Source organism: Dipodomys merriami, unplaced genomic scaffold (assembly GCF_024711535.1).
Source record: "Dipodomys merriami isolate MVZ:Mamm:240054 unplaced genomic scaffold, mDipMer1.0.p SCAF_14, whole genome shotgun sequence".
Taxonomy (NCBI): Eukaryota; Metazoa; Chordata; class Mammalia; order Rodentia; family Heteromyidae; genus Dipodomys; species Dipodomys merriami.
In genome coordinates this window covers 27,125,293-27,148,650 of record NW_027202715.1, presented here as the reverse complement: position 1 = coordinate 27,148,650, position 23,358 = coordinate 27,125,293, and the positions used below count along the sequence as shown (strand labels likewise).

At 38.1% G+C, this 23,358-nt stretch overlaps 1 protein-coding gene across 3 annotated transcripts in view; it reads left to right on the top strand.

The window, feature by feature from the left end:
- The window catches only part of Bicc1 (BicC family RNA binding protein 1), a 244,488-nt gene that overhangs the window by 201,559 nt on the left and 19,571 nt on the right, over positions 1-23,358 (top strand). For 2 of the 3 annotated variants that reach the window (XM_070021067.1, XM_070021070.1), the window contains exons 5-17: positions 107-265; positions 1,496-1,549; positions 2,203-2,397; positions 2,604-2,855; positions 5,062-5,193; positions 7,070-7,256; positions 9,668-9,829; positions 10,379-10,575; positions 10,716-10,848; positions 11,773-11,929; positions 14,637-14,802; positions 17,620-17,659; positions 18,748-18,902. In XM_070021067.1, coding sequence (XP_069877168.1) covers positions 107-265; positions 1,496-1,549; positions 2,203-2,397; positions 2,604-2,855; positions 5,062-5,193; positions 7,070-7,256; positions 9,668-9,829; positions 10,379-10,575; positions 10,716-10,848; positions 11,773-11,929; positions 14,637-14,802; positions 17,620-17,659; positions 18,748-18,902 — 1,989 coding nt within the window. The remainder of the gene's footprint in view (positions 1-106; positions 266-1,495; positions 1,550-2,202; positions 2,398-2,603; positions 2,856-5,061; positions 5,194-7,069; positions 7,257-9,667; positions 9,830-10,378; positions 10,576-10,715; positions 10,849-11,772; positions 11,930-14,636; positions 14,803-17,619; positions 17,660-18,747; positions 18,903-23,358) is intronic. The other variant, XM_070021069.1, reaches the window with a different exon arrangement.

Here is a 23,358-nt window from a genome sequence, read left to right as displayed (position 1 = left end):
CTCGGTCCCTTTTTGTTAATAGTCTGGAACATTCAGGATGGAGTGTTCAGGGAGTTGTTCTTTCCTTTTTTCATGCATCAAGAAATAAACCGTTATTTCCACCTAGAGCAACCGGGTCACATTGAAGATGGATGTATCGCATACAGAGCATTCGCATGTCATCGGGAAAGGAGGCAACAACATTAAAAAAGTGATGGAAGAAACTGGATGCCACATCCACTTCCCAGATTCCAACAGGAACAACCAAGCAGAAAAAAGTAACCAGGTGCTTCATCTTTCCATGAGATCTTTTGAGGACTGAATTTCAGCGTAATGTTCAGTATGTGTATCTTTGAGGAACGAGTGCAAAACAGTAATCGTTTACAGTAACCTCTGCCAAGACTGAAGGTGCTGTGGGTTTTGAGGATGAATTACATTTAGGGCCTCACCATGTTTATCCACACTTGGTTGGTAGAAATGAAGAGAGGATGTGATGATCAGAAAATCAAGCCCTGCAACAAAGGCTGAGACCTGATGCTGTGTGCCAGGCAGGCCCTCGATAATAGTTCAGGATATGCCAGGTCATCTCTGAGTACACTGCCTCCTCACAATGACTGACTGCTGTCTCTCTAGTTTATGACACTTTTTCTGGTTTATCTCTTGGAACACATTTGTCTACATATAAACATTTCCAATACTTGAAGAACAGGTAGTATTCTGAAGTGTTCTAAACCAAATCATGACACTAGAAACTGTTGACCATTGTGATAGTCTTTTCTCTACAGGTCTTAATAGTGAAGTTGGGATGCAGAATAGGGACTAGCTAGGAAACCACAATTAAAGGCAAGAGCCATGTTCAAGTATCTAACGGCTTCTATGTCATGGCCTCTTAGTCCTAAGAGCTGCAATCTGGAACTACTGCACCCCACCCCAGTCAGAGACTAATGTTATATCTGACAAGTTGTGAGAAGGCTCAAGGTATACCAGGAGAAAGATGGAGGACATGGGTTTTGGAGTAATGATTATGTAGATATTTTGAGAATATAGTACAGCATGTCATTGCATATTGATGTATACCTGTTCTGAAAAGAGTTTAAACAGAGAGAGACAAAAATGCCAAAAATAAGAATAATTGCCAAAAATATGGGAGTACTGTGTGACATTATTACATAGTACTGAAAAAAGCTGGGCAGGGTTGGTGTTCCACAGCCCTCTTAACTGGGAAAGAGGGCCTCCTGGGGCCTAAGGAGCTTTAGGCAAATCTTAAGAGTGATGTGGTTCTGTTGGGGTAAGATACCTGAGGATCTCATTAAAATGCAAATTCTGGTTAATCAGCTCTGGGCTTAATCAGTTCTGCCTTAATCAGGTCTGAGGTCCTTCATCTTTAAGGGGCTTCCAAATAATGAAGATGTCTCTTTCCTTGGGCTCTCCTTTTATTAACAATGTAGAAGATAACTAGAAAAGCAGATGTAAGTTTGATTAAAATAAACCTAACTGTATTTTCTTTCTTTCACAGGTATCTATAGCAGGACAACCAGCAGGTGTTGAATCTGCCCGAGTTAGAATTCGGGTAACTATATATTATTTGAATATTTCAAACCAGTCTTAGCAAAGGCATATTAAGGCATTAAAATATCCTGGCCAAAGTTGTTTTCATGTCCATTTTCAAATATTTATTGTAGGTATTTTATAGTCAGCATTTTAAAATGAGATTCTGTGTTATTTATAAAATGTTTTTCTGTTGAAGTCATTTCTTAGAAACATTGTGGGTTTCATCTTATTCAGTATCTTAGCAGACTTTTTTTTTGTCATGTTGGTCTTGAGGCTTGAACACAAAGCCTGAGCTCTGTCCCTGAGCTTTTCTGCTCAATGCTACTGCTCCACCACTTAAGCCAGAGCTCCACTCAGCTTTTTTGTGGTTAATTGGAGATAAGAGTGTCACAGCATTCTTACCAGGGCTGGCTTTGAATCATGATCCTCAGATCTCATCCACCCGAGTAGCTAGGTGCCCAGCCTTTCCTGAGTTTTATGTGATCAAATAGAAGTTTGTCAACAAATGCCCCAGATTCATCTGAGCTTACTGAGATATGAGTTTGCTGAAGATTAGGTATCCCATAGAACAGTTTTAAAATCTATCTTCAGGAAAGAACAAATAAAATGTATCCATTTCTACATGTATAATGCTTGAACTAATGCTTCTGGGTTCTCATAATTTTGTTTTAGGAGCTGCTTCCATTGGTGCTGATGTTTGAATTGCCAATTGCTGGAATTCTTCAACCAGTTCCTGACCCTAATTCCCCGTCCATTCAGCACATATCACAAACGTACAACATTTCAGTATCATTTAAACAGCGTTCCCGAATGTATGGTGCTACTGTCATAGTACGAGGATCTCAGAATAACACTAGTGCTGTGAAGGTAAATGATGTAGACAATTCTCTAGGTTGATATGTGTGAAACCACTGAAGGTTTATTTTTAAGGATATTAATTTGTTTTTCATAATTTTGGGGTTAATAGAATATACTACATTTTTCCCTAGCTCTGAGAATTGTAATAGATCATTTCTCGGTATATGGGCAGTCATATTTTACAGTATTATATTCCTTCCACTGTTCTCTGCTAGGAAGGAACTGCCATGCTATTGGAACATCTTGCTGGGAGTTTAGCATCAGCTATTCCTGTGAGCACACAGCTAGACATTGCAGCTCAGCATCATCTCTTTATGATGGGTCGAAATGGGAGCAACATCAAACATATCATGCAGAGAACGGGTGCTCAAATCCACTTTCCTGATCCCAGTAACCCACAGAAGAAATCCACTGTCTACCTCCAGGGCACCATTGAGTCTGTCTGTCTCGCAAGGCAATATCTCATGGTAAGATTACTGAAATGGGTGCTGTACTTTTTAATTTAACTTTAAAAGACATTGCATTGTACTATGTGATATTTAAGAAAGCACTTTAGAAGGCTGGTTGAATAGGAAAGTTTCTTTAATATGTGGGAATAAATATAGTAAGGTTCATAGTTTGCTGAATTTTATTGCATAGGTGGCTAATTTTCTTGCAATTAGACTAAATAAAGAAGGGGTTATAATGAAATAAATGACTGGTTTTTGAAGCTTTGTATTTTTTTGTCTGACCTCTGCATGAATGTGAAGTTTGCATTTGGCTGCAGGGCTTCTCTGTTTAAACAGAAAAACAAAAATACTATTTAAATTCCATCCTCAGATGGATATAATCAAAATATCTTAGATGTGCATCTGAAAATGTCATAGTGATATACATTATTAGAATAACTAATATGTGCTAATTGCAAAGAAAATAAATTCCATCTTCACAGACATAACTTTTGTTGGTATGAAGCATTTCTACATTAAGCCATGAATTTAAGTGTTACTTATTGACAAAAACATTATGATTCAACACTGCTTCTAATTTATAATTTATAATATTTCTTTCCATCCTATATTAATTTAAAACCCCAGTGGGTAGCTTGATATACAGTAACAGAATAGACCTAATGCTGGGTTTGCAAATACAAGTTACCACTGTAGTTGAATGCAATATATAGTAACAGAATACACCTAATGCTGGGCTTGTAAATATAAAAGTTACCACTGTAGCTGAGTGTGATGACACATTCCTGTAACTCCAGCAGATGGAATTTGAGGCTAGCTAGGGCTACATTGTGACAGCCTACATGTCCCTGGTCTCCCCAAAAGAAAAACACCACTACCACTGTATTCTCTTGATCTTAACAATAAGATCAGTAGAAGTGTCAGATGTGACCTTTGCTATTAACTTAATCATTTTTAAGAAAATTTTCAGAAAATCTGTTCTCTTGACAGATGAAAATGTCATAATCATTCAGGTTTATGATATATATATATATATAATTATATGATTTTAAGAAAATTGTGTTTTTCTCTTTTTGGCCAAGTTATTTTATCAAGTTATTTTTAATATGCTACCATACAGGCAACATATTCATATCCAATAATTGCTATAATTAGTCGGTATATTTTTCTTTTCATGTTGAGTCTAATGAACTTTTTCAAGTATTCTGTACAGTTATATGTTTACTCTCATACTTTGACTACAACTGCTAAAAATATAGGCTTGCTGTGAGACATATTGTTATTGCACAGAAAGGAGGGATACATTAAAAGATTTGTGCTTATAATGTAATCACTTCTACATATAATACTTTTCCTTAAAAAATCACTGTTGTCTACAAGTGAAGTGGTGCATAATATTTCATTTTAATCCTAGTGTATTAAGCATTAATTTCTGATACATTTGTATAAAATCTATCAACTGACTATGATGTGCATCAGAGAAAGCATACTTGATGGCTTCTATGCTCTCTAGATTAGGGAGCAAGAAGAAAGCATCAGAGATAATTTTTTTTTAAAAAAAGAACATCTAAACTGCAGTTGTCAAAAAGGGGGTAGTTAAAGAAGGTACAATAGTAACAGTTAATTCCAAGAAGGGGTATGGCTTGAGTTGCAGTAGAAGGTCAATAGTAGTTGGGTTGGTGAAGGAGCGGCTGACGAATTCAGATAACAGAAATGCAGGATCACTTTAGAGGATAATGAGAGGCTGTCCTCAAGGAAGGAGCAGGCTTAGATACAGAACTTTGGTGGTATGAGCAAAGTGGGGCCAAAATGTGAAGCTATTTAAACACCCACAGATGTTTAGCTTTACTTGGGGACACAAGGAAAAAGCCAAACTGTAAGTCTTTGAACAAAGGCACACGATTAGTGTCCTTCCTGTGGCCCAGAATCTCCTTTCCACTGACAAAAGCAAGTTGAGAGACTGGAATTTTCCAAGGTGAAGAATGGGTTAAAAAATCTAAGGCCAAAACCAGAAACTTGAGATACACAATTTTTATGCCCAAATAATTCCTCTCCCTCAGCATTACTCCTACACTAGCCTTCCATGCTAAGTAAAGGTGTATAGTTTAGCTTTAATACTTTCATTCTCTGTTCAAATATGAAAAAAGACTGAATTTGTAAGCATGTTCAAATATCAGGGCCTGGAATGTTGAATTCTTACTCATTCTACTGTGACTCTTTCTAGGGCTGTCTTCCTCTTGTCTTGATGTTTGATATGAAGGAAGAAATTGAAGTAGATCCACAATTCATTGCTCAGCTGATGGAACAGCTTGATGTCTTCATTAGTATTAAACCAAAGCCAAAACAGCCAAGCAAGGTTGGTTCAGAGTCTGGACCCAAAGAATCAAATATAAGCTCATATTCTATGCAACTTTATTTTGCATGTAACACTTTATTTGCATTTACATAGAACAAATATGCTATTTTAGCTTTAATTATATCTATATAAATTTATAAGATTATGCATTACTGGTCATAATTTTCTTTATGGATTTGTTGATTTGGGGCACCATTATTTTTGTACATTAGTACATTAGTAACCATTATTTTTCATAGAAATACATATGAAAGAAAACTTTTTTGTCTAAATTTGAAACCTGGTAACTTTAAATTTTACTTTGTTATCAGAGAGTTCATAAGGCTTCTTATGTGGTTTTTGTGTGTGTGTGTGTGTGTGTGTGTGTGTGTGTGTTGGTGTGTGTGTCTGTGTGTGTGTGTGTGTGTCTGTCTGTGTGTGTGTGTTTATATCTAGCACAATTCAGGAGATCCTTAGAGTATTGAGAATGTTCCAGCCATTGTTGTAGTTCTAGCAACCTTAAACGATGGTTGCCCACTCTTCTCTTTTTCATGCAAATGTTCAGACTTCTTAGAGCCTCTCTAGATTTTGCAAAATTCTTGAAATTATGTTTATATTAGATATTTAACAGGATACATCTGACATTACTTACTAATGAGAATATAAGGAAAGAGGAATGTTCCCACATTATTATTGTAAACATTGGCATGGTCACTTTTGAAACCGTTTGGTCACAGAGAATACTGACTTCCTTCTTGTAGACATTCTAGTTGAAGCTTTATGTATAAACTAATGAAGTTTATTGTATACATGGAAGGGTTTTCATGTTATATGGTGTTACATATAATTTGTGTATTGTGATATTTACTGTCCAGCTGAAGAAAACCAATCGTACTTCAGTGAAGAAAAACATTTTTAAGGAAAAGATAGCCAGTGGTTGTGAGTTGAAAGTTTGAAAACAGGACATTAGTAATATATATAATGAAACTTCATGCTTTCCTAATCTGGGTCCTAGATACGGACGGATAGAGAATCAAGGCCTTGTGCATATAAAGATGGATAGGCACAAGAGGAGTTCCATGGATTCTGAAGGAAATGAGTAGATGTTTGGGAAATAGAGATTTTTAGATGAAGACTTTAAGATCTTGTAGTATCCTGGATCACTTCATTGTGCCCAGATGTCCTGAAGCTAACTAGTCCTTTAACTGCTTTCTTAGCCACACATTTTATTTATTATCCATTGGAGCCTTCCCTCTTTTGGTTTCCAATTTTTTACACGAGTCCATCAAGGGGAATAGGTTGTGTTGTGTTTTGTTTTGTTTTCCTATGTCAGGGACTTTGCCATCAGTACAGCTAGTAGAACCTTAAGGCCTATTAGTTACTTAATAAACCATAAATGTCAAATGTAAGTGACTGCTATTATGGCATCTGTATTTGGTGACAGGTTTGATTTGGTTCGAAAGGGTGAGAGGGATGGGTGGGACATTAATTTAAAGCTGAGAAGTTGTGAAGAGGGTGAGTCCCCATCTCCATCTCCTGGCTATCAGTTCACAGCTGTGTGGGGACCTTAACTAAAGCCCTTAGCTTCCTGAATAGGAACGAGGATTTCTATGCCATCAGGGTCTGGAGAGCATTGGAACCTTCACATGGCTTCCATCACTGTGCCTGGAACACAGGACACATGCCATAGATGGTAGCTAACGTTGTATAATTTAATAGCAGTAAACTTAAGGAAATAATTGGTTAGAATTTGCCGTTGATTTCAGAGCAGCATTAATATCCCCTGAGTGGAAATCTCGTTAGCATTTTCATTTTCCACCCACCTCCCTCACCCCTCATTCATTGTAGACTGCTTGCATGTCACATTTTTTTTTTCTTCCATTATGTGTTTTCATAGTCTGTGATTGTGAAAAGTGTTGAGCGAAATGCCTTAAATATGTATGAAGCAAGGAAATGTCTCCTCGGACTTGAAAGCAGTGGGGTTACCATAGCAACCAGTCCATCCCCAGCATCGTGCCCTGCCGGCCTGGCATGTCCCAGCCTGGATATCTTAGCTTCAGCAGGCCTCGGACTCACTGGACTAGGTATAAAATTTATTATTACAGCAATTCTCAGTCACAAGGGAAATGTGTATCTGGTTCCCTTTCTACTATTTGGGGTCTCCATTTAAATGCTATTTTTTCCTCTTTTCTTCTTTAGGTCTTAAGATCAGGTGAAAAGTAACAAAGCTTGAATCAATTTTGGGTTTTCTGTTAGGCTCTGAGGATTTTGGTTACTCAGATTCTTCCTACATTGGCATAAATAATCAAGGTCTGACTGTTTTATTTTCAGTGGCTGTGTTTGTTCACCTAAATTAAGAATGCCATTGAGATTGAAGTGAGCAGGCTGACTATAATTTATGTGTTTGTTCTCTCTCGCATTTGCAATATTGCCATGGGCCCCTAGAGATAAAGATTATCCAGTTTGCTTTTTGAAAAGTAATTGCAAATCTGTCTGGTGGGTTGGGGGAGAAAGGGAGGTGAAAGCAATTTGAGCCCCACCCTCAGTGATTAGGTCTGCCAATCCTAGACACAAAGGAAAACTAGTTTGCAGCCACCAAGGGAAACAAATGGACATGTATTTATGTATAAAGCAAGGAACAAGCAGTATCACCTGAATGCATTAGCCTGTTAAGGAAGCAGAGTCATCTAACAGTTATGCTGGTATCCATGGCCTCATCCATGCCATGATCTTAGAGACTGGTTAGTTGTTTCAGCCTAGTTATGCTCACAGAAAGTTATTCTGCTTTTTTTCTCCTTTCTCATCTGTTTTGTGTAAAAAGCTAAGACAGTTATATAGCTAATCACTTTATCTTCTGATTGAGACAAAGAAAATACTCTCAGCAATATTATTTTTTCCCTAATACCTGTTGGGAGATAATGTTTAATATATATATATATATATATATATATATATATAAAATATGCTATATATAAAATTAAACATGACTAAGGCCAAGTAGCCATGCTCAGACACCATTACAGTAATGAATAATTTCCCCCCTTGTTTCCTCATTGACTGAAGTTATCCATAGGCATCTGAACAGTCAGAATAACACTGATATTCCATTGAACTAGAAAATGCCTATTAGGTGATTTAGTAGGAACCGAGTTTATCCTGCACCAGTAAGGAAATAAGTGAGAAAAGCTGAAAAGTTATCAAATTTTAAACACATTTTCATACCAATATCTATCTTGAAATACTTAATGCTTTATACATATTCCTGGATATATGTATACAAATGCCCATTTTATTTCAGAGTGTATCTTAAATGCCCAAAGCATCAAATGATTAAAACAAAACCCAAAATGCTTTTTAAAATTTTTATTGTTATTACAAAGTTGATGTACAGAGGGGTTGCAGTTATATAAGTCAGGTAATGAGTACATTTCTTTTTGGACAATGTCACCCCTTCCCTAGCTCTTTCCCAGTTTTTCCCTCCCTCCCCTACCCATAAATTGTATTGTTCATTTTCAACATAGTGTCTGCATTTGTTCACCCTTTGTCCCTCCATTTCTGTGCCATCCACATCCTCCCAAAGAAAACAAAAAAGAAAAAGCTTATTATTTCCATTTCCTGGAGTTTGTTTTGATAAATATTATTTTATATGATCAGAGGCACATAGGCTTTGCATCTTTGTGTTACTCCACTAAGAGTATCCTCCTTTGGTCTCACTATATATGAATACCTAGAATCCTGTGTAATTTATCATGTCACAGTGTATTTTAGATCTAGCTTCTGCAGATCAGAGAAAACTTGCACTGTTTATCTCTCTAAGCTTGGCTTACCTCACTTAACAATGATTTGTTCCAGGTCTATCCATTTCCCTGCATATGATATAATATTATTCTTTCTAAAGGCTGTGTAAAATTCCATTGTATATAGGTACCACATTTGCAAAAATGTTTTTGGAAGGAAGTTTTTTTTTTTTTTATGAAGTTGGACCAAAAGGATTCATGTATGTGTTCAGACATTCATGTGACAACTGTAGAGTAGGACCCTATCCAGAAAGGACTCAAATAGATCTGATTCTGCCACAGGAAGATATTCTCTAGTCACTGCCTAGGGAAAGAGATTTGAAAAGAACCTATTTGGAAGCAGGTGATGAACAAGTCATGGAGAGAAATAAAAATGAATCTCCACTTGAGTAGAATTTTGTTCATCCTGGCTTGTTGACCTGGATGTACAGCACAGGGCCTAGAGACACTGCGCTGCTCTTCTGGCTTAGACATATCTGTCTTTCCTTCCTTCTAACATCTATTTGTGTTTCTTGTGTTGGAGATGTATAAAAAATGTTTCATGTAAATATTTTAAAGGAGGAAAATCTGTCACCCATATGTTATATTTAGAAAATAGCAAATTATAGTGATGTACATTCCAAATGGCAATCCTGGTGTCACTTCCAGTTTAAAATCTAGAATGCATTTGCACTGACTTTTGCTTTAATTTATTACAGGTCTTTTGGGACCTTCCACTTTATCACTGAACACTTCAACAACCCCAAACTCACTCTTGAATGCTCTTAACAGCTCAGTCAGTCCTTTGCAAAGTCCAAGTTCTGGTACCCCCAGCCCCACATTGTGGGCACCCCCACTTGCTAACACTTCAAGTGCCACAGGTCAGTGTCATTTTAATATAATCAAAAGCATGAATTAAGTGTTTTCAGTTTTCAAATAAAAATTTACAAATGCTTCAGTTTCCTTAGGGAAAAATTGTGATTCAGAGCACGTTCCATGCAAACAGACATTCCTTGATGAAAAGCACAGAATAGCAGTGAGTTCTTTTGATACAAACAGAAACGTGACGAATAGATTAGAAAAGAGCTTGACATGCAGGGGACAATAGCAAGGTGCATACAGGTGATGGGTCTGGTAGTTTTGTTTTGCTTTTTTTAAATGCAGGTTCTGCTTAATCCTGCACAGCTTAATTTAACTAGATTTCTCATCTAACACAGGGGATTTAGATTAAATATTGTTGAAAGGGTTTCATTCTAGCATTCAATTGTGTTTTTATAGTCCTTTAAGCCCATTTACCTCTAGAGAGATATCAAAGTTGAATTCTGGATTTGCTTCAACAGTAATGCCATTTTTTATTGTTACTAAAAATAACAGTTGTCTCTTCTGAGTTTTTCCCTGTCTAATATGTGTGTTCATGACATGTTACCCAGGTTTCTCTGCCATACCACACCTCATGATTCCATCTACTGCCCAGGCCACATTAACCAATATTTTGTTGTCTGGAGTACCCACCTATGGGCACACAGCTCCATCTCCCCCTCCTGGCTTGACTCCTGTCGATGTCCATATCAACAGTATGCAGACAGAAAGCAAAAAAATCTCTGCTTCTTTAAATGGACATGCACAGGTAATGCCCTTCTACCGAATGGTGTGATCTATACAGTTTAGGAGACATAAGCTACTTGTAACATGTTTCAGTCATTGCCAGAAATGACCCCTCAATTGTAGTTATGACTAATGTTTGCATGTTACATTTTGTAATTTCAGTCTCCAAATATAAAATATGGTACAATATCCACTTCATCACTTGGAGACAAAGTGCTGAGTGCAAATCATGGTGATCCATCTATCCAGACAACTGGAACTGACCAGGCTTCTTCCAAGTCAAACCCTGTAGAAGGTCAGGAACTATTAACTCTCCTCTTGTGCATCAGCTCTTGTTTGTAACTTGGGTAAGGGGAATTGTGGGTAGTTTGTGCAGTGATTTTCAGTTGGTTCGCTGACCAGTCATGACTCATCCTACCTCAAGGGTGTGGAAGGACAATGTCTTCAATGAAATTCCAACACACATGGTGAAAAGGTCCACTACAAAGCACTTTTCCATGCTGGGTGCCAGTGGCTCAGGCCTGTAATCCTCCATATCAGGAGACTGAGATCCAGAGATGAAAGGTTGGGGCTAGCCCAAGTTAAAAAGTCTGTAAGACTCTGTCTCCAAAATAACCAGAAAAATGCTGGACTAGAGGTTTGGCTCAAATGGTAGAGTGCCAACCAAGTAATCATGAACATTCTCATAACATTGGATCTTACTCTAGGAAAGCATTCATATTTATATAACAGAAAAGCACTGACTTTCTAAATCCCTCCCTCTCTCTCTCTCTCTCTCTCTCTCTCTCTCTCTCCCTCTCTCTCTCTCTCTGTTTCTCTCTCTCTCTCTCTCTCTCTCTCTCTCTCTCTCTCTCTCTCTCTCTCTCTCTCTCTCTCTCTCTCTCTATCTATCTATCTATCTATCTATCTATCTATCTAAAGATGTATTCACCTCCCTCCAAGTATAGTATCTTTCTGTAACCCTGTACCCTTGGACATAATGGTCTTCTCTTCAAGCAGAGGTTTTGTGACAACCTGAATTTGGTGAGGTCTCTGTCTTCTTTGCAGCTGAGTGCCCTTAGTCTGGGTGAGGTCTCTGTCTTCTTTGCAGCTGAGTGCCCTTAGTCTGGGTCAGGCTGACAGTGTCTTGTAGAGTAGGTTCTGAATTTTTGCCTTTGCAGATCATTGTCAATTGTGAAGTGATATTTAGATTTTTCTCCTTTTTTCCTCTCCCCTGAAGGTTGTAATGATGCTTTTGTTGAAGTCGGCATGCCTCGAAGTCCTTCACATTCTGGGAATGCTGGTGACTTGAAACAGATGATTGGTCCTTCCAAAGTTTCCTGTGCCAAGAGACAGACAGTAGAGCTACTGCAAGGCACAAAGAACTCACACTTACAGTAGGTATTACCACACTTAAGACCTTGATTCCTTGAAAAAATGTAGCAGGTTCAATTTACTTTCATCTCAATGGTTAGTACTTATTGGGTCCAGTCATGTAAAGTGCTCATTTGCAGGCTTTAAAAAAATTCTCTTCTTAATTATCTTTTTTTTTAAATAAGAAGAACTGGACACCAGCTGCTTATGCCTATAATCCTAGTGACTCAGGGCACTAAGATCTGAGGATTGCAGTTTAAAGTCAACCCAGGCAGGAAATTCCATGAGATTCTTATCTCTAATAACCCAGCAAAAAGTTAGAAGTAGCCAGATGCCTGTGCTTCACACTTGTAATCCTAGCTACTCAGGAGGCTGAGATCTGAGGATCATGGTTCAAAGCCAGCCTGGGCAGGGAAAGTCTTATCTCTAATTAACCACCAGAAAACTGGAAGTGGCACTATGGCTCAAGTGGTAGAGCGCTAGCCTTGAGCTGAAGAGCTGAGGGACAGTACCCAGGCCCAGAGTTCAAGCCCTATAACTGACAGAAAAATAAAAAGTTAGAAATGCATCTGGATCTTGAGTGGTAGAGTACCAACCATTCTTGATATTAAAAGCTAAGGGATAGCAACTAGGCCCTGAGTTCAAGACCCAATACCAGTGTGTGTACACACACATACCCACATATATCTATCTGCTCATTTCACCCTAGCCTATCTAGGTTGTAATCTCTTCCCCCTCTGTTGTTTGGGTTTGTATCCATGTCCTCTAAATCATCTATATTTCTCTGACGTGTTAACTTCCGCTCTGTTCTTCAGTAATCATTAAGGGGCAGTTTTTACTCTCTGAATTTTACTGCTAGAAAAAGTTCCACAATTCTTTGTCTTTGGCTTTGAATTTCTTTCTTAAACTATGGCTACCTTTTTCCAAGACAGTTCATTGCAAACTTTTAACAAGTACTTGATAGTGTTGTGACTATTTCAAATCATACCAGTTAGAAATCCACAAATTGTACTGGGTGCAATTACAACTACTCCCTCGAGTAGTATAGTTTTCAGTGTATTGGCTTCACTTCTTTTCCTTTTTTTTTCCTATTTCCTCTCTTCTCTCTCTTACCTCTCCTCATCCAATCCATTCCCTTAATGTCTCATTTGTTCCTTGTATATCCTCATCGTGTCTTTATGAAAAGATTAGTATATGTATTCTTACTTCCTCCCTCTCTTACCAAAAACCAGTTTGCTTTACAATAGTGGTCTCATTTTGCCCAATTTTGTTTCATCTGTGTTTTTCTTTACATGGCACACCCAAAATGATGGATCTTTAATATTGGTGTCGGGTGGGGAACTTTTCATCTGCCAAGAGCCATATGGATATTTATATCATTCCTGGGTCATATAAAATGATAAATACAGGCATATGGCTGTGGGCAGCAGACAAAAAGCATATGCGTCATCCCAGCCACGAAATGATTTCATAGGCTTTATATAGCCTACAAGCTGGACATTCACTATTTCTGATAGAGATACTGTTTTGCTCTCTTCTACCTAAGGAAGCACTTGAAGTATACACTCTTACCTTTCATCATCGAGTATGTTCTTAATTTCCTCATCTCCTGTCTGAACTGATCTGAAGCCTCTATTGTTGTCTCCCTACCACATTTTCTCATCAGCTTCATCTCTATTTTGCTGTAGTATTTAAAAATATATATATATATATATATATGGTTCTGATCACGTCACGTTGTGGCTTACAAAGCACTGTAGTCTACGCTGTCTGCTTCTGTCCTTTCTTCTGGTCCTCCTCCAAGTTGCTGTTCACCCAGCTTTGGCACTAGGGAACTTGGGATGTCCCTTTATTCCCAGTGATCAAGCAGTTTATTGATTTCATTTTGTATTCCAGTGTCTCTTTCTAAATTGCTCTGAATTCCTTTGATACAACTGAATAATCAAATGAGTAAAACTATGAACAGATAGACAAATCACTCTTGATTGATGCTGCTTTTTATGCCTGTTTTATTTGTGCCTAACAGTTCATTTGGACTTGAACTTGAGATGTATGTATGTATACTGCATGTACCTTGTGTTATAATTCAGGTATGCTGTCTATTATTAGAAAGTCTACTCATCCTGCAAATAGAGGCTTTAAAGAATATTTCTTATTTATCTATTATCTTCATTTGTTACTACTATATGCATTTCACATACATGAATTCTTTCATCTGTATGCCCTCAGATTCCCTCAATATTTGTTTAGGTCTTGTATATGAAGAACAATGATACCTAGGAAAGAATAGGAAAGAATCTTAAATAATTGTAACCCTTCTGTACATCACCTTGACAATAACAATTTGAAAAACCCCAAAAGATAGGAAAACTTGTTTATACATCCTTTTCACTGTGTTCTGTGTGCAAGATAATCATATAAATTATTATTCTAATGTTTGTTGGTATCGATTATGAAATCATTTTAAGCTTTGTCCCAGAGTCAGAGTGCTTGATTTCAAATTCTGGCTCTACCATTTACATTAGAGTAACTTTGGTCAAGGTAACCCCTCATTTGTCAAATGTGCTGACAGTAGCACCTATATCATGGTGTTGCTGTGAAAACAAATTGAGCAGAGACATGTGAACAGATGAGGAGGGTAGGCATGCATAGCTAATGCGGTCCATAGGAAATGTGCGATACATCTGTGTGTGCAGGGTTAAGTGTTGAATTCCAAATTTTCTTTCATAGCAGTGCTGACAGGTTGCTGTCAGACCCTGAACTCAGTGCTGCGGAAAGCCCTCTGGCTGACAAAAAGGCTCCTGGGAGTGAGCGAGCTGCAGAGAGAGCAGCAGCTGCCCAGCAAAACTCTGAACGAGCCCGCCTTGCCCCACGGCCATCATATGTCAACATGCAGGTATGGAGGCAAAATAGGAAAGTCACACGGGCAAGGTAGTTGGGTTAGGACATGGAGAATTCAATGAGTATTCAACAGTTCTGTAGAAATTAGCCTTCCCTCTTACCCCTGGTCAAAATAAAATTTACATATATATGTAGTAGTTAGGAATTGGTTTTGGTATAAACATTTAAAATGTAGGATTTCGCTCAAATGAAGGTGATTCTTTAAAATGTCATATTAAAATGGTGTAGGATGATTATGTCACTATGTCTTATGCAAATAACATTCCTCTGTTATTTGAAAATGGTATGGCTAAATTGAGAGACTGTATTTCTGAGTGTTACTGCTTCATGACGTAGACTTGGATAAATAGATCTAATATTCCTCTGTCTGCGATGGTGATGATAAATTTGGTACAATTTTCAGATAGGTTATGAAAATAATGTGAAGTTTTAGTTCTTTGAAAGTAGATGCAGAATATTAGTGATGATTTTGTTACTCACGTATTTGTATGATTATTCAAACAACTTTCTCAGCTGGGCTTTCTCTATATCCATTTTCAAAGTATTAGGTTAATTATTCAAAATAGATTCCTAAGCATGAAATCTAGAAATCTGATTTTCATATAGATGACAATGTGAGTTGATTTTGTTTTGTGTCTTTAGAGATTCCTTTATACACTTTAACTTTCAATAACAGAATTTCACGGAAGACTTACCTACTTTGTAATAAATTTATCTCCGACATTCCTTAAGCTCCAAACAAAGGATAAAACATTTCATAAAATCTTAGATACCAAAAGCTGTCATAGAAATATCAAATTAATTCATGAAACTAAATTATATTACTATAATTCCAATGGAGACCTTCTTGTGTTTTAATCCTTTGCAGCTGAATATTTGAAAGTGAGTTTTTAGGAAAATAAAATTGTGATCTTTATAATGTGTCAATTACTTTTTTAAAGGCATTAACTAGGTTTTGTCTGATTTTTTTTTCTTTTGTTGTGGGGCTTGAACTCTGGGCCTGAGCGCTGTCCCTCAGTTCTTCAGCTCAAGGCTAGCACTCTACCACTTGAGATACAGAGTCACTTCCGGTTTTCTGGTGGTCTATTGGAGATAAGAGTTTCACAGGCTTTCCTGCCCAGGCTGGCTTTGAACTGTAATCCTCAGATCTCAGCTTCCTGAGTAGCTAGGATTACAGGCATGAGCCACTGGCGCCCAGCTAATGGGTTTATTTTCAGTTAATGTAAAATAACATTCTCCTAATAACAATTTCTTTCTTTGTCCTTTTGTAGTTCACTTCATCTGTGGTTTCAGTTTTGTTTTTTGGTTTTGGTTTCGTATCAGGTTTATATGTTCAATGGACTATTTTCATGTTTCTTTTAGGATGGAAGAAAATATTGATTTTCTTTTCTATTCATTGGAAATACATGTATGTGTGCTAATAGTGAATTGACTCCTAAAAATCACTAAAAGGTCAATAATAATAGTCTTTGAGATTTATCAAGAGAAAGATTGGAGATTTCTCAGATTTCTGTGGCTGAAAGCATATCTGTCTCCTGACTAATGCTGTTCTGTTCCAGTTTGTCTTATAGTTATTTCTGTTACTCAGCCTCCTAGCTCTGATGTCTTTAAGGCCAGCCATGGAGTATTTATTATTGTATTCTTCCAAAAAGCTCAGTACACCCTCTTTCACCAGTAAGAAATCAATAAGTATTCATTGAAACAGTCAATGTTGGCTTTTCCCCCCCCATTCTTTACTTTTGGGCATTGATAATTAAACACTGATCTTTAACTTTTAGATTAGGATTTTATGAATATCATTTAGTCAGTGTTATCTAAAACTATCTATTTCTCCTGAAATATTGCCATCGTTTTAGAGTTGTCTTATGTTCTGGTTTGTTTAGAAAACCCTCTGTTTACCTTTATCATCCTAGACTAATTATTACTGACAGTATATTTCTCTCTGAAGTGTGTACTTTTAGACCATAAATAACTCAGGGAATTATATATAATGCATACTTTTCCTAGGAAAAGAGTGAAAGAACTTTTGCCAGTTGGTTGTTGTCCTTCCTGATAGGACCTTAAATCAATACTTGGCTACCTCCTAAATAGGGAGAAACGTGAGGTTGTCATTTGAGATATAGCTGTATCTTGACTACTTTCTTCTGAAAGCTTTCTCTTGGTTCCTGCATAGTCATGACCCACCATACTCATTGAATGTTATTGAAATGAATGTATGGTGCTCTCCTAGTCCTAGCCAATAAAAGGTAACTAAGTTTAATGTTGGTGCATATGCTAATGTTATTATAGTTTAAGGATACATTCTACCATATTTCAAAACAAAGACTATGCCAGTTAGGCTAATAACATCTAAAGATACTCTTAACATTATATTACTTCAGGTTATGCTTATATGTAAATGAAGGGAGATTTTGAGACAGAAAGAAGGACAGTAGATACCTAATAGCATTTTGGTAACGTATTATTCTGAAACTTGCTATGATTCTCATTAGACTGTGCATTCTACTTTAACATATAGTGGTTCTGGTATGGGAAATGTTTTTGTCTATAGGAATTTATTTTTCTTATTGAAGGAAAAATTCTCTCTTCATTGAGATGTCTTTAAGTAGGAAATAGTTATTGTTCTGAGCAATTTTCAAAGCTTGCTTAATTTATCATATGTTCATCACATTTCTGCCATATTAGGATACAGAGCTTAGCATAATATTTCAGGAAATAATGGGACCTAGTTAAATCCATTGGTCTCTAACCATAAAGTATTGGTGTAACATTTGGAGACACAGGAAATAAAGATGTTTTCTCTCATTTTCAGGCATTTGACTATGAACAAAAGAAGCTATTGGCAACCAAAGGTAAATGATATACTTACGATTTATACATTGAGTTTTTCTCTATACTTACAAGCATCTTCAAGTATTCATGGTAAATGGAAAAGTAGAATGCTCATAAAAAGAAAGTCAAAGTGTTTAGGTTCAAGTTGTGAAAATTCTGTTAAGGTTGAAAGTACTTTGTTAAATAAATTAGCATTAGATCAATTACAGAATCACATAGTATCTATTTTTTTTTTTGTCAGTCTTGGGGCTTGAACTCTGGGCCTGGGTGCTGCCCCTCAGCTCTTCAGCTCAAGGCTAGCACTCTACCACTTGAGCCACAGTGCCACTTCTGGCTTTTTCTGTTTATGTGGTGCTGAGGAATCGAACCCAGAGCCTCATGCATGCAAGGCAAGCACTCTACCACTGAGCCACCTCCCGAGCCGATAGTATCTATTTTTAAGTACATTTATTTACTAAAAAATTTCTAGGCATCTTATATTAATAAATAACATCTATCTAGTTATAATTTCAATTTTATAGTAACCACATTCATCATCATCAATATTTCTCCTTTTTATGGTGTGTGTGTGTGTGTAACTGAGGCTTGAACTCAGCTCATACTTTTTGGACAAGTGCTATACCACTTGATCCATGATCCCACTTTTTTATTGGCCTTTTTTTTTTGTCAGATAGAATCTTATGTTTTTACCCAGATTGGACTAAGATGATGATCTTTCTGTTTTTGCCTCCTTATAGAGGCATGCCATCACACCAAGCAGTCTTTTTCTTCCTTTGACAGTCCTTGAATTCAGGGCCTCACAGCACAGCTTTGTGCTGGTTATTTTAGAAACAGTCTCACAGGCTTTTCTTCTTGGGCTGGCTTTGAGTCTCAGTCGTTCCCATCTCAGCTTCTTGAGTTGCTAGGATTATAGACATGAATTGCCAGCACCCAGCCTCCAAGCCTGTTTTTTGGGGGGTCAGTTTCTGAATTTTTCCTGGGCTAGTCTTGAATCACAATCTTCTAATCTCTGTCTCCTAGGTAACTAGGATAACAGGATTATGTCATCAATATTGTAACAATTACATTAAAATTTTCAAGCATTTATTTTACGTTCTTTCTTCTGAAGCTATGTTGAAGAAACCAGTGGTGACAGAAGTCAGAACACCTACAAATACCTGGAGTGGCCTAGGGTTTTCCAAATCCATGCCAGCTGAAACCATCAAGGAGCTGAGAAGAGCCAACCATGTGTCCTATAAGCCCACAATGACAACCACGTATGAGGTTTGTATTCATTCTCTCCTCATCTTCCTCTGCTCTTTCAGCCAGAGCACAGGCTAAGGGCTCCAGTTCCTTTTCTTTGTAGACATAGGGAAAAATCATTAAGGATGACTTGCTTTTACTTCTGTTCTCATAAACATCTTATAAAATTGATGTCATCTTATATATTATGCCTTTTTATCTCTTTTCTCGAAGTTATGGGTCTGCTGCTAAGAAAATGTAAGATTGGCTAAGTGTGGGGGGGGGAGGATTGTCCCAGACTAAGAAAAGATTAAGCAAAAGACAGATGTCACATTTCATGCAAATGTATACATAAAGAGTCCTTTTGTCCCAAAGTATCACTGGCAATGCCACAATAGGAGAAGAAGGCAAATACTCAAACAAAACAGATCTTTAGATATGAGTTAAAAATTCAGTATTTTCAAATATGCCAAGAACACAGCAGGAAGTTTCTCAAACAAGAACTCCAAAATTTTTATGTTTCCCAGATGTTGGCTGCACAGCACAGGGTGAGACTGGGAAACTGGCATTCTTAGCCCAGGGAGGAGGGGTGCAGAATTCCATCCTCTTCATCCAGGCTCCACGTGACTCACGCTGTTTCCATATGACAGTATCAAATTTGGGCCATAAGCGGTCTGCAGTGGGGGTGGGGCTAGAGAGCGAACCTGCATAGACACAATTCTGAGAGACTACCTACCTAAGTGTAGGTGGAAATGCTTAATCCAAGAACCACAGTGTTCTACCAGGCACTGTAAGCTGGTGAAGGGATTCAGAATTGTTTGTGTAATAACTACCATTCGTAGGTTGACCTTTTCTTCTCCACCCACTTTCTTTCTAATACATGGGAGTGTTGATGAAAGGCAAAAACAACCATTCTGAGGGCTTCGTTCCTTTGTCTCTGAGCAAGTGAAAAAGAAAATCCTATTGAGATCGTAGAAAGAATTGTCCTCTATGGATTCCCTTGTCAGAACGGCAGTAAGCTACCTGGCAGACTGTATTTAGAGACTGAAATGACCTCCCTAGCAAAAACTTGGGGAAGCCTTCTGAAACACTTGGAGGCTGTAGGAGGCACTCTCTGCCTGCACGTAGAGCTCTGGGAGAAAATAAGCATCTCTCTCCATCTGTAGAGACCTCTCAATCCATGCACCTCACAGTTGGTCAGCTCACTCATTCTTGCTTTGTGCAGTGTTTCTATAATTTCAGAGGTACATTATTTATTCTTAGGAATTCTTGTTCAGTTCTGCTCTTTTTTCACATTCTAAAAATCCTTTATTACTAAGCTAATATCAATCTCGCATTTTTTTATTGTGAAAATACCGTATAGAGGGGTTACAATTACATGGGCAAGATAATGAGTATATTTCTTATCAAGCATTTTTGCCTCCACCTTTGTTTCCCCTACCCATCCCTTCCCATCTCCCCCCCTTCCCCCGCTAAAGTTGTAAAGTTCGTTTTTCGATATAGCGACTTGTACATGTCATTGTTGGAATGGGTCCACCTGTATCCCTATTTAAACGATTTGTTTTTCCCCTTCCCCTCCACAAATTATACCAACATCACATACAGTGAAAGCAAAGGTTATACCATGGGGGAGTTCTGCCCTTAGTTTAAAGTGATTTCCACGCCAGTACAGGGGCGATGGGCTCTGATAACCCCTGTTGAGCAGGTGTGTGGCTTTGGCGAGTCTTCACTCCTCTGAACCTGTGTGCTCTTTCTGGTGAACTGAGGAACACATGCAAGAGGTCATTCAGTGCTCATCATGGAGCCCAGTAAACTCATAGTAATACCAAGCAGCTAGATTGCTCCCCCTGGAGAACCTTGTCCAAAATAACCAGTGGTCTGATGAAAGACAAGACTACAGTATGCAGGAATGCTCCTTGTTGTAATAATTGAACATAGTTATTTATGCATTTTGCATCTAAAGAAATACTTTCCCATTAGTACTTGAACAATGCCGTTCTTTGTGGCTTATAAGATATGTTATCATTTACAAGTGTATTCAATCTCTACAAACTGAATAAATTTTCCTGTAGGGGAAGTGAGTCCCAGATGGAGAAGTGTCTTTCTTCCTCAAGGTCATGGTCAGTAAATGTCAGAGGAGCGACTTGAACTCATTGCCTTCATTTACGTTCCTAATGATTTAATCTTGAGAGGTACCTAGCCAGAGGTGCTATGTCACCTGCATAGCCAGCCACATGGCTGTGTTTCTGTGGACCTGAGACTCACTTAGACAACTTAGGGCATAGGCCTAGGATCTTCTTCAGAGCCAAATTCATCAGGGAGGGAAGGAGGAAGAGCAGTTCAGGAAACACTGATGTAAAATGATGTAACACTAAAGCATGACAGAAAAGGTGGGGGAGCACATAAGTCCCACTCTTCTGCTTTCTTTTGCCTGTGTCAGATAGAGGACTTTGTCCTGGTGGCAGAACCATCGGGAGCCCGCAGCTCCTGTTGCTGTGGTTGTTTTGAGCTAGTCTGCTTACCATCATGGCTGGTGTCTGTCAGTGAGGGAGAGGAAGAGTGTAATTAGCTAGACTGGAGTTTAAGTGTGCACCATTTAATCTGCCTTTCTTCACCGGCCCTTTAAGTACTGCTGAAAGAAAGATAGTACCTAGCTTTCTGTAGGAATGATGTTCTGCATTCTCCTTGGGAGTCCGATTATTTCTTGTGTATTTTGACTCTAGTGAAAGGGCATGAAAGGGCTCCTCACATGGCACAATCTGGTCTTCTGCAGCAGTTACAGCCTGCCTTTTTCTTTGCTTTGCTATAGCAACAGTAAAACCAGGGTAGTAAGTGAGGGTGGAAGGACTTGGGAAACAGTAGAGAGACAACTTGTAAAAGGGAAATAACATCTTTATTTATTTTTCCATGATAATACTGATTTTTTTATTGTGAAAATACCATACAGAGGGGTTACAATTACATGGGCAAGATGATGAGTACATTTCTTATGAAGCATTGTTGCCTCCTCCTTTGTTTCTCCTTTCCATCCCTTCCCATCTCCCCGCCCCCCTCCCCCCTACCCTCCACCCCCCCGACCAAAGTTGTTTTTTCTTTCATGGGATTGTTTCTAACATATTTATAAGATGATTTCTTTGTTGCTTTGAATGTACCTCCCTCACAGTATAACCCCTGATCTCACTGTATTTGATGTTGGTATAATTTGTAGAGGGCAAGGTAAAAAACAAATCGTTTAAATAGGGATACAGGTGGACCCATTGCAACAATGAGCTGTACAAGTCATTATGTCGAAAAACATCTTTATTTATAATACTATCTTTTGAAATTGTAGAGTGCTTGGAAACACCCCCACAGATCTCTTAAGAAGCAGTACAAGGGCTGGGAAGGTGGCTCAGTGGTAGAGCGCTTGCCTTGCATGCCTGAGGCCCTGGGTTCGATTCTTCAGCACCACATAAGCAAAAAAAAAAAAAACAAACACCGGAAGTGGCTCTATGGTTCAAGTGGTAGAGCACTAGCCTTGAGCTGAAGAGCTGAGGGGACAGCGCCCAGGCCCAGAGTTCAGGCCCCACGACCAGACCCCCCCCCCAAAAAAAAAGCAGTACGATTGGGCAGTAGACTCCCCCATGGGCAAGAATTTGATGCTTTGAGCTCTGTGTTCAGTATTAAGGAGAATCTAGACTGGAGCTGTTTTTTCCATTTTTCAGCAGTAGTAGTTAGTTCTAAAGAGTTCTTTAAATAAGAAGCAAGCATTTCCAAGTTCCAATGTCAAACCAAAGCTTCCGTTGAACTGAAGTCTCTGTCATCAATAGAGAGATAAACGAGGTTGGGATTTTTCCTTTTCTTTTTGCCACCCATCTCTTGAAAGCTAAATAATGGTCCCATTTCTCTAAAGCAAATAAAAACTTACACTGGGTAATTAGATGATTTTCAACTCCCCCAGTATTAAGTAATGAGGGTATTGATTATCATTGTGGAAGTGAGCTTCTCAGTGGAGAGTTTAGAATGGTTAGTAAACATTAGTAACACAAGACAATGTTTTATTTAGTATTTCCAGAAATGGGTCTGATAAAGTTATTTGACTTAACTGACACTATACATAGAGGTGTTGTGGTACACACACACACACACACACACACACACACACACACACACACACACACACACACACACACACACGATTTTAGACATAGACTTTTTAATATATATGAAGCACAAAGCAACTCAGTGCTTCTGCTAGGTACTGTGTCTTTTTTCAGAACAGAGCTTCCTTTCTGGTAGATATAGAGAAACACAGAGCAATAAGATGGCAGTAGGTAATGAAGTTCCCTGATAAACATGAAACAAGATGCTTTAGACTGTGCAGCCACAAAGACGACCCTGTGATCAAGGGATGTTTGAACCTTAAACCCTGGGTGATTATAAAGGGCCAACCTTGTGAAGCTCTTGGGAAAGAGTGTTAAAGGAACAACTGCTATGATTATCCCCAAATCAGATTTAG